At 33.9% G+C, this 12,400-nt stretch overlaps 1 protein-coding gene across 2 annotated transcripts; it reads right to left on the bottom strand.

The window, feature by feature from the left end:
• Positions 1–1,042: 1,042 nt before the first annotated feature.
• On the bottom strand, positions 1,043–12,101 carry LOC122020435 (mannosyl-oligosaccharide glucosidase GCS1-like). 2 transcript variants are annotated; one of them, XM_042578361.1, is made up of 13 exons: positions 11,701–12,100; positions 11,506–11,579; positions 10,837–11,088; positions 10,528–10,702; positions 8,965–9,051; positions 8,738–8,806; positions 7,864–7,960; positions 7,120–7,202; positions 3,993–4,100; positions 3,308–3,429; positions 3,055–3,162; positions 2,912–2,985; positions 1,043–1,200 (listed from the first exon to the last, which is right to left on the bottom strand). In XM_042578361.1, the coding sequence occupies exons 1-13, from the start codon at positions 12,019–12,021 to the stop codon at positions 1,058–1,060; spliced, it is 1,713 nt and encodes a 570-aa protein (XP_042434295.1). In that variant the 5' UTR covers positions 12,022–12,100; the 3' UTR covers positions 1,043–1,057. The 2 variants fall into 2 exon arrangements, 1 of the variants encoding a protein (XP_042434295.1); XR_006122225.1 differs by lacking the exon at positions 1,043–1,200 and having other exon boundaries at positions 2,951–2,985; positions 3,982–4,100; positions 11,701–12,101.
• Positions 12,102–12,400: the final 299 nt, after the last annotated feature.

Genomic DNA, 12,400 nt, shown 5'->3' with positions numbered 1-12,400 from the left:
TAAGGTGCAGAGCAAAATAGCCAATCTCATAGAACTTTCAGTTGGCCATTTAGCATCACTCACGTATAAGTGTAGTGCAAATTCCATGAGAATTCTATGGACTAATCTACATTTTGCACAAGTACAATATTGATTGATTGATATAGAGCAGGAACACACAAAAAGTTATGTATGCATACACACTAAATACTTCAAATGAGAATGTTGACACTGTCATACAAAAAGCAATATATACACAGATATGCACATGCACGAGTAAGCCCAGTACATAATCCTAGTGTCTAGCTGCAAAACTCATCAAGCTAAACATCTCGTCAAACATTCTTGAATGAGATGTGGCAATATAAAAAAATAATAATAATAATAATAATAAGTAACCACTAAACATAGAGGTTACACAGGCTCTAAACACTTTGCAAGAAAAGGTGAAACATGTGCTCAAATTTTAATAAAAAACACTAAATATGATGTATTTATATATTCAACGTTGAACTTTTAAGGAACTGATTGCCTATATTAGTTCCATCATACATGAAAGAATAACCACATTGCAATCAAACAGGTAAGCCTATTGCAAATAGGATAGAGATAATTAGTCATCACCAAGTGGAGTTAAGGAGTGACCCGACAATGTTGAAGGTTAAGGAACTCATCCAGCTAAATTAATTCCATCATATATATTTTCAATGTTGAATTCAAAGGAACTCATTGCCTATATTAGTTCCATCATATAAAAATGAATAACCACATTGCAACAAAACAGGTGAACATATTGCAAATAATATAAAGAAAATCAGTTGTCTCCAAGTGGGCAATTAATCAGTGACCCGACAACTTTATATTGAAAAAACTAATAGTTTGATCCCAATATTTACTATGAGTCCACAGCTATGAACTTAGAAATGGGTATCAGTATATAGCTTGCTAGAACTCTTGAGCAGCTATGGTCTTCATGACCATGATTACAACTTAAAAGTTTGAACAGCACTTGGTGTTATTTTTTTTAGAATCAGAATGCTACACATGAGAACAGAAAAAGGTTTTAGTTACAGTTTACTCAAAATAAAAACTCACCAGATTGTGTACTATTGAACCATTGGAACCATGCATTCAAGCGGACATAGGCTCTCTTGAGGAAATCAGTGATCTCATCGGTTTCCTGAGGTGAAAATTTACTTGACCGTATGCCATTTAGTAAGTCTGTTAGAAGATTGTTTGCAATCAAACACCCACTTATAAATGTTTCAACAGAAAGAACAGTTAGCACAAACACAGATTTATTTTTCCTGTCAAATCAGGCAAATAACCACATCTGCAGAAACAATTCTCATGGGCATATACAACTCCCCAGTTAAGTTACCGACACACACACACACACTCAATGTATGCATATCCACGGGAAACAGCTATAATTATCTCAGAAAATAGCATATAAATGAAACTGAGACAATCTATAGAATAGTTATGAACCGTAACAACAGTATGGAGGATGCTTCAATCAAATCATACCAAATATCTATATATATAAATTGTTTTTTAAAAAAAATACATGTAACCAACTAAAACTACCTCAGAAAATAGCATAGCAAAGGAATCTGAGATTTCTGTAGAATAGTTCTGAATTGCAACAGCAAGATAGAGGATGATTCAGTCACCCAATCATGTGATATATATTAAAAAAAATTAAGGCACCCAAAACACAATATTTATTTTTACATCATGGAAAACTTAAGACTCACCCTTCTATCATCTAAAGAGCAGTAGATTCTTTACCCACTGGTGCTAAAATCTTTATGGCTGTAGTTTGCTTATTTAGTGATAACTATATCCCAAGATGCTGCTTAAACAAATATGTTACAAACACTTGGCAGCATCCATCTCTAGCCCACAATTTCAGTTCGTCTTAACTCCTAATGCCCTGAGTTAAAATTATATGGAAAAAACTAAATTCAAAGTTCCAACAAAACTGTCACAATTTCTGCAACTTTTCTGCAACTTCTCCAGAAGCTATGCCTCCAGAGCAAGGATTGAGTGGCATTTCCACTGTTAACCCTTGTAACTTCTGCTGGGAGTAAAAAACAGGAAGCTTTCTGCAGCAACATCTTTGGCCCAAAAAAAAAAGTTCCACATAAATTTGTGGAGAACATTGAACAGAGAAGCAGCTAATCAGCAATGATCACTTGTAAATAGAATGGAAAAAGTCTCATTCACACCTTTCTTTCTCTTGCAACAAGGAAACATTGGGGGTTCTCCGTTGGATCCCATGGCGGCATTGCTTCCCCTGATGGTAGCTCTCAACTGCCTCAAGGGCCCCTTGTTGGAGCAGAAGGCCCTTGTTGGCACCGCCACCATCAAGTATGTCACCATCACCCTTGCCAACACCCAAATCAAGTCAGTTAATCATCTTGCACTTCCTCTCCTTGCTACCTAGCCCCGCCCAGCACTGCCTCTCCATAAATTTACTCTTTGTACAATATATAAGCAATGTATTTACAAAACAATATGCTAATTTATCACGCAATGCAAGCAAAACTCGAATCTCGCAAGCACTTTGAACTGACCATGCTTAATATATTTCAGGAATAGTTCCATTTATGGAGCTCCAAAAAGATGAGTTGAAATCTGAGACAGCAAGCTGTGATTGTATTTGTTAGAAGATGAAAATCCATGAGTAGATCTTTATTTCAATATCTGTTTTGAAACTTAGTCATTTTTTAAGTTGGTCAAAATCTTGGTATGTGAATGAATATTGTGAACTTTGGCTAAACATACATGCCTCCACAAGCAAGGACAACAAATTGAAGGCAATTTAATCATCAACACAATTTTATAAGCACACAGCATAAATTCAAAAACAATACATTTTTCAATTAGTAGGTAGGCAATATATGTATAGGTAAAGTTACTGCACCTCTTATAACAAGAAATAAAGTTGGTGGATTCCCATTTGTTGAATATTGAAGAACAAATTCCTCAGGTACTTTACTGCAAATATTGAACAAGTTTCATGTGAATAAATTGTCCACAATCTCATATAAATTGCGATTAAATTACCTCAACGCTTCAGCACCTAAAATCTGCTCACGAGGAATCCATCCATCAGCATTAATGAGATCCAACCAATGCCCAATGATGTCCATGGATAAATCAGCATCCCAACGCCTATTAACATTAACATGATACATATTTCAAGAAAAGTACATCAGATCATAAATGAGCCTAATTCCAGATGCTAGAATTTTATTCAATAGAAATTTAACAGCTGAGCTGCTAGACTCTGCGAAAATAATCATAGTATATGACAAACCCGATGATCATTTGATGGAAGCCTTCATCCCAAAGAAAACCTCTTGGAAAGAATGATCTACTAGGAACAGCTGTAAAAAGTGCAGCTGGCCAATAAGAAATAAACTTATCCCCATTCTTTTGCTGCCAAAGAGATCAAATATAACATTCTTACTATACTTTCTACCAAAGGTTAATCATAATAACATAATACAACTTCAGGGATCAAATATAACATGCTTGCATGCTTAGTGCTCATAATCAAAGGTCAATTTCTATCTTGAGCAGAATGATTTGATACAATAAATCTAACAGAAAATATGGCATGTTTATAATATAAAAGTCCTTTCACGTGAACACCATAATCTAATTACCAAGGATTAATGGTGACTAATCTATTTAGGATTTAGGAGATAAATGGGCAAAAAAAATATCACAAATTTAGGTGATAAAAGATTCATATACATCTCAGAGTATATGACACAAATTTTCAAAAGATAAATAAAGTAAATCAAACGAGACAATAAAATAGCAAGCTTATATGGAAGAATTATAAAATAAAATAAAATTTTCAATGATTTGACATATATTCCCACTGTCTATCACACCTCTAAGTTTGATGATCATAAAAGCTATGGTTGATAAATAGAAAGAGAGAATGTGCAGCAGGTTAAAAATCTTTGAAACTTAACAAACCTTACACTTACAGTGTAACCTTCTGGTAAGGCAATCTTTGACTGACCATAGAAGTAGCCAATTCCTCCAAGCAGATTTCCTAAGGCTGCCCTACCAACAGCCATCAGTTCAGAATCAACCTGAATTAAGTTAAGAAGTCAAATAGTGTTCCATGTCAATCCATTTTCCATCTTCAATGCTTATGTTTCCATGGAAACTATGGTGCAGACATACCATAAGATGTATACTATAAACAACTTATGCTGTTAAACAATTCTGCCTAGATAGTCTGCAATAAGCATGTAAACAGAAGTGCACTTATTGATATAGAAGCCTATGTTTTTCCAAAGCAAGGTTCAAAGTAGCACTCTATAATGGAGTTTCAAAGCTTGGCCCATACAATACTATTCCAGTGTGATGTCATGCCAGAACTCAGCATGCTATGAAATCCTCAAAACATGTCAATATGATGTCAAGCTGATTTCACTCTTCTAATTCCCTTCACTTTGCATGGTTATTTTCAAAAATATTAATATAGAAAAAAGTGAGACTTTGAAGAAACAATTTATAAAAAAAAGGAACAATAAACATCTGAGACAGATTTGCCAAGAAAATTTCAGTTTTCTCAGTTTGGATTTTCCCTAAAGGACACATCATACTTTCTTTTTGCCAAAATAAAATACTTTTTCTCACCACATAGTCCAAAATATCCCATGGTTTGGCAAACGAAAATCTCTTTTTCTTATCTAATTATTTCAATGGCAAAATTTGTTGAAAAAAAAAGGATATAGCAGTGAATTTGTAGGAGTGAGATGTATACCAAAGCATAATTAATTTAAAATTGACCACAAAAGAATTTTTCCCAAGTCCTAAATGACCAAAATTTGTTATTTTGGCAAAAAAAATCTAGACTTCCTAGGAGTCCTAAACGGATTGTTCACATGTTTTAAGTTGATAATAACTCTGTCATGGCCTAAATCATAGAATTTTGACTAGAAAATCATGCTAAAAACTTCTCAATAGTCTCTAATGGAGTGTTTGGATTTTTTTTGTCGAAAACAGATGGGCAAAAATCAAAAGAACATCCCTTTTTATTGGAATCGTCAAAAGAGCACTCCTTTTTCATTTATCATCAAAACAGCACTCATCCCACCTTAACACATCTTCGTTTCCAAAAATACCCTTACTTTTAGCGTTATTGTAGTAAGATCATAGCTTCAATTGTTAGCACGTTCCTTATTCAGGCACGAATTATATATCTACTGCTTTAAACTTAGATGCAATAGATCACTAATCTAAACTTTACAAAGTACCAAAGAATCAATTTAATCATTAACTATGCACAAAGGTGCTGTCTTGGTAATTTTTTACTTTCTATAAGTAAATTCAAGTTCAACATCCTCAAACATTGAAATATGCAAACAAATAATACTTTTACAGTGAAATGATTGGGGAAAAAAGGAACAATTAGGGAAATCTAGCAAATCAAGAAAGGACTAGCATATAGAGAGTTTTAAATTGTCTTGACTGTGCTATTTATAGCAAGAGGTAGATAAAGATATTGTCAATCAGATAAAGAGCAGTCAGTTGAATTGGAGAGAAACATCTAGAATCTTCTGTGTTCATTGTGTGCCTTTTAGATTATTTTTTTTTTAAATTGAAGTATGATCAACCACTTATGGTGTTACTGAAAAAGATGATATAACAAATATAGCTGGGGAACAATTATGTTTAATAAAACTTATTCATGTAAAATTTCTACTTCCAGTTTGCCGATTTCATAAGACAAAACAAGGTCATTGAAAATTGAAAAATAAAAAACAAATACTTAACATATCATTCACCTCTATAAAATTTAAATATGTCAAAGAAATCAATGTTAAATATTTGTTTTATTATCCTTTCAACCTTCAAATTTTTATTTTCTTATAAACAACAAAGAAAATAGAAAAATTCTCAAACCCAACAATGAGGGACAGAGGAAGACAAAAGAAAACTTTAATTGGGAGGCGGTGCACTCAGATTCCCCGCTGATCAAGCGGTTGTTGAATATCCATGACCTCATCCTACGGCTACTCTGATTCCCAGCATGTTCTATGCAAAGGTTGGCAGATTGGTTTGAGCAGGACAGAGGTGTGGCTAGGGCTTATGACATTTTTAGGTATCCCAGTCCTAAGAAGCCCTGGGTGAGGAAGTGTGGAAGCCCTACATCCAGCCTAGTCATGAAATTACACTTTGGATGCTGGGCGACTTCCAACCAAAGACAAATTGGACTACATGGAGGATCAGTGTTGTGTCTTTTGTAGGCAGGAAATGGAGTCACACTTATTTTTGGATGCCCTCCTGTAGTGATTTTATGGCGAAGGGTCAAAGAGTAACTACAGATGGGGTCGGAGATGTCTACCTACCAACAAATGCTACGAGTCTTTGGGCATGTCTTCAAAGGAGGACGTCTCTTGACTAAAGCCCGACACCTTGAGATGTCGACTTTGATACACTTTGTATAGAGATCTAAGAACACTTGCATCTTTGATGAGGGACAGTTGGAGAGTGAGAAAATCTTTAGAAATGTACAAATGCATATTTACAAGACTTTGGGAGTGTTTTTTGATCTGACATTATGTTAGACATAAGACGCTACTAATTTCTAGTATTGTACCTTGGTCTTGCTTTGATATATATTTTTTACTTATCCAAAAAAAACTCTAATTAACATAATCAAAAAATAATTAAAATTGATTTAAAAGCTTAGCTGTAATTACTGATATAAGCTTTCATAGATTTCACTGGAAGGATAGAGTTAATGAAATTGATCAAAGTAGCTGGGATTGACATATGTTATTCTTTTTTTCTGTTAACAAAAATCTGTGCTTCAAAGCTTATGATACATATAAATAATTATGGTAACACCAAAAGGTATAAGAAATTTTACTACTGTGATCTTAAGTGTGCTGTGTGTTGCACTCAAACATAAAACATATGCAAGTAATTTGAAAGGAATCTAAAATGGAGAATCAATATGATCTAAAGTGCATTGCGCACAAACAACAAGCGTAAATGCTGAAATATTGTGGAATGGTAAGTAATCGGAAAGGAAGCTAAAATGGGTAATCAACTACACATGATTGTGTGTAGAAAAAAAAAATCAAACGAACATACCTTATCCTTCAGTTTAAAATATCTAAGATACTTGTCTTCAAATTCCTTTTGCTTCTCATCTAGACGAGTAGACAATATTTCTCCTGATGGAAAGAATTAACAAGAACTTCTTTTAAAGAAAAGGACATTGGTGGGAAAACTGCAGCATAAAGTAGGAATTGTCTGTTGCTAAATTATTTAAAAAATACAAAAATAATAATAGACAACAGAAAAGCTCTTACACTGAAAAATCCATTGTTGTTGGTGACAAATGGATACATTATATTCCATTTTCATAGTATAACCTTTCTCAATTTTAAGGGACAGTCTCAAGAAAAAGTTCTTGCTTCATTTTGCTGACATTAAAAAGGGCAGCCCGGTGCACAAAGCTCCCGCCGTGCGGGATCCCGGGGAAGGATCCATTGTACGCAGCCTTACCCTGCTTTTTGCAAGAGGCTGTTTTCAGGATTCGAACCCGTGACCTTTTGGTCACATGGCAACAACTTTACCGTTGCGCCAAGGCTCCCCTTCTTCATTTTGCTGACATTAAGTAACATTATACGAAAATGATTTTAAAAAAGTTCACATTGACTCCAGTAACTCATCAAGATGTTTTGTGATTTAAATATTGTTCTTTCAATCTATCAAATATCAAGTCCTGGTCATAGCTATGGTCAACAGAATATGGTTGGATCAGTTGAGAATGTGCTATCAGGAACGTTAATTTTTTTTCCTTTTTTCTGAGGGGAGGTGGGACAATCATACCTGTAAGACTGTGGAGACGTTGATCTACCAAAGAGCCTTTCATATTAGTTCCAGATACAAAAGCAATATCTAGTTTTGCAGGAAGAACAGTTGAAATCTGGAAGGAAATACAATAAGTTTTGAAAGAAAACAATAACCAAATAACTAAAATCATGAGGAAGATTTTCTATAGATAAAAGAATATTGACTCAACAAACATAACACAAACTTTCTTTTAAATCGGCAATTCATCTATGCCAGTGTTTAGATAAAACCATATTATCGACAATATCCAGAGAATATACCCATTAGATAGATTAAACAGTGAAATTACTCGAGTATGAAGCACCGAAAGAAGACATGAGGATATTGAGGCCAGATAAAGAAGCCACAATAAGATCTAAAATAGTAGTCCAATTCACATTATGAACAAGGTGATTATTAGTAATTATGTGCAGTCCAAGTCTTATGCATTATGATATTTTAAGCATTTATAATCACCATACCATATCTTGTAACAAACATTCACAAGTTTTCTTCAGAACATTTAGAAAGCAAAGGAAAATTATTTACATCATTAGTATGCCAGATATCTAACTCCAAAATTTGAGCATCTAGAATAGCTTCTCAATATCTAGAAGTTGTGAGCAGAGAATCTCAGATGTCCTTGAATAAAATAAAATAAGACTGAGAAGTCACATCTAATATGTGTCACAGGAGTGGGTATCTAATATAATCATGTTGCATCGTGACATTAACACTGATCCAAAGTTTAATGTACATGCTTCAGAATTACAGTTACCTTAGTCATCACAGTCAAAGCATTATCAGTCCTTTTCCAGAATTCCAACAAGAGAAACTGAAATTTTCAATATAGACTCTTAACTATTAATACCTGAATAACAACTACATTTGAAGATTCTTCAATTGTGTCAGATAGCTGAAGTTCCCCAGTTCTTCTTGCCTTGAGTACAAGCCAGCAATCAAGAAAAAGTTTTAATTAACATTCATGCAATCTTAGCCTTAGAAAAAGAAGGGAAAGCTGAAGGGAAGACGATTACCAAACAAGGACATGTCCTTATCTCAATATATTTTACATCACTGCTAAAAGAGGAAACTTACTTGAAATGCGAGAGTACCCTGAACGAGTTCTGTCAAATTGTGCATATGATGGGTTCTGAACCCAGAAAAATGAGTATCCACATGTCTCTGCAAAGCACATGCAAAAACCATTAGGTCAGAATAACTTAATTTTTATACTATAAATTGGCAAGAAGAAACTCTTCACCTAATAGATTTGTATATGTGGTTTAAGAGAAGTACCTAAACTTGCTATTTTAAAAGACTCTGATGTATCCTTCTACTTCATAAAAAAAAAAAAAAAATGAATGACTGCATGTGTACTAAAAAAATTCCTTTTTCAAAAAAAAAATACAAAAGTGAAGTACCTAAACATTTTTAAATACCCAAAATTATATTTATCTCTAGCTATTATTAGTTTCAGAGATAACTTCTAAGACTAAGGGCCAGGACATGTTTTATTTTTTATTTTAAATTTTAAAGGTTATTTTTTATTTTTTAAATAGGTATTTCCTTTTCCCTATTAAATTTTTCCTTCTTAATTTTTTCTCTTTTATTCATTAATTTTTTTCTCCCTTATTAATTTTTTCCTACTTTTATTCATTATTTTTTTCTCCATCAAAATAAATAAAGAGGAAAAAAAATACCTCTTAAGTTAAATAGAGAAAAAAAAACAAAATCTCTTAACCTCTTTAAAGATTATAATCCTTTTCCCTTCTTAGATAAAAAAAAAATAAATATAATATAATTTCTAACTCTATAAAATTATATCTCAAATATAACTTAATAATATACATCTATAACGATCAAATATTAATAAAAATATTTTTAATTATTATATTTTATATTAAAAAAAAATATATCAAAACCATATCGGCATGACAAAATACGGAACCGGAACCGTATCATTTCAGTCATATACTGAAACTTAGGCACATGTCAAAATTTTAAACCTGGGTGCTATTGGACTATACTTACGGGGTCAATCAAAAACTAGGTCTACACTAGCTGAGTATTGTCCGCATGACCAAAAGTGGTGTCAAATCAGGACCTATAGCTTTGCTCCTATAGGTACAAGATATCTTGTAAAAAAATATAACTTTGAAACTCTTTCCAAGGGCCTTTGATCAAGGTTACTTTTATTGTGAAAAAAAAAAAAATCCTCTCGATCAAGACATAAATTGTAAGCACTTTTCTTTGCCTCAACCGATGCAGGATCTTTCCATCAAACTTTACCAAGTCCCTTGACAGTTTAAATAGCACTTGGTAAAAGAACTAATTTCTGGATTTAAGCTCCTGACTAAATCAAACTTATTGCAACTATATATTTAGCGAAAACATTAAAATTGGATAATCTAATGTAAACATGGAATGTATACTTATAAAGTAAGTTCAGTTCATTTGTTACAAATATAAGATGAAATGTGACCTATCAAGTAAAAGAACAAAGTAAAATAGTGGATTTAAAACTTCAACATGAGAAGGTATACAAGGCCTATACTAACATCTGAGAATGACCAAAAAAGTGCAGTATGATACCACCATGACAAGTCTTAAAAAAAGATGCATCAGGTTCTGTTATTCAGAATCTACTGAGGTCTATACCTGGGAATCTAAATGTAGTTCCCAACCTCCAATATCATTGCGTGTTCCAAATGCCAGTAGGGTGGCATCACGTGTTTCAAATAGCTGCTTCTTTACATTTAAAGAATTTCCTTCCTCATCAGCAATATAAAAGAAAAGATGTGTAGTCTCTTCATTGCCCTCATGTACAATTGATCTGTAAACGAACCGAACGGGAAATTGATCATACCACAAGATTGGAAGAATCCATAAATCTAAAAAGCACGATACTTAGAGACATAATAAAGTTCAATGTTTGATAAAATTAACTGGAAGAATGACCAAAATTACTTTGCATTCTGTAGATCCAATCTGACAGCCCAGTCACCTCCAAAGCCACTTCCTTCCTTCTTCTCCTTTAAGAAACTAGTTGTGAATGATAATCCATGATCGACGATTAATTGACGACCATAGCTCCTACCATTGTGATCTTTCCATCCATATGTGCTTAGATCATCAGAATCTTGGCAAACATGGCGAAGAAAGTACTGACCATTTCGCATGCTTATCCACATTAGTCCAGCAATTAGTGACTGTGGAGTTCTGCAGAGACAGCAACAGATCACTCCCAAACAAATGCTTATAAAAATATTACTTGGCTTTCTTTCTTTAAAGGAAATCTACATGTAAATCATAGAATATATTTAAGTAACATTCAACTTTAAAAAAGTCACAAATTAAGAAAGAAAAATTATAAAGATTTGTAGTGTTTAGGGTTCAGGTATGAAAGTAGCTAGTGCACTTAGAGATTCACAAAATCCTTACTCCTTAGAAATATTCCAACTTTATTGCTGACATCTCAAAAGAGAGAATAACATTTTTAATTACAAAGTAAGTCCAAATGCACGATTACTCAACCCTACTTGCAGTGGTTCCAATCAGGTGCCAAGCTAATTCAAGAAATATGTTAGCATCTTCTATTGAGTTATTGGGGAATAAACAACCACAAAAGGAAGTAACCTTGCTCGTATTCCGAAATAGACATGGGGCCGGTATGTGCCCCAGTACAGGCTTTCCTTATGCTCTCCTTGAAACTGCAACCATTCCAAATATTTTAAAATACATCTTTTTTCCTTTTTTTCAGATGATTAACACTGAACTTAAGACAAATTCTCATAGATGATAACCTCAATTTCTCATAGATGACAACCTAACCTGGGCAAGATCCATCATCTTAGAGGCCTGCAAAGGGGTGACAACCCTCCTCAACCTCATCAAAGCCGGAGACTCGTGCCAAGATTCCCAATGATGATTATAAATCAACAAAAATACAGAAATGAAAGCCAGGAACCCAAACCCTAACCATAGAAGGGTCTTGAGGCTGACGTCCATAAGACGGATGGGGCCATGATCGCGGCTCCGAACCTTTCTCACCGCATCCACAGGGCGGGAGTCGCGGTGGGATTTTCCGTCACTGGCATCTATAGTCGGCGGCCGCCCCCGATTGCGGGCCGTCCGTCGACTACCTCCGCTCATGGCCGTCTCCGTCGACACTCGCGACGAATTGATCGACTTGTCAGAAGCGCTGAGATGGATACGAATCAATACAAATCCTTAGTTGACTTGACTTGTTAGAGCATTTTACCAAAACATACCTTCAGATTTAGTATATCTCAAAATACATCTCAAATTGATTATTAATTAACTTTCCCTATGGACAGATGTGCATAGAAAAATCCTTTTACTGAACCCAATAAGTTTGTGAAATTATTAAATTACGTTGGTTAGTTTGAAAATGACGAAATTATATATGCTATACTGATTTTACCCTGTTATTAGTTGAATCGATTTTTTTATTATTCGGACCATTTATTTTTGTTCATGAACCGATTTCAATTAAAATTGATTCATCAAT

This window comes from Zingiber officinale, chromosome 9A (assembly GCF_018446385.1).
Source record: "Zingiber officinale cultivar Zhangliang chromosome 9A, Zo_v1.1, whole genome shotgun sequence".
NCBI classification, from domain to species: Eukaryota; Viridiplantae; Streptophyta; class Magnoliopsida; order Zingiberales; family Zingiberaceae; genus Zingiber; species Zingiber officinale.
Note: the sequence above shows the minus strand (reverse complement) of the source record. Positions and strands in the feature narration are given on the sequence as shown.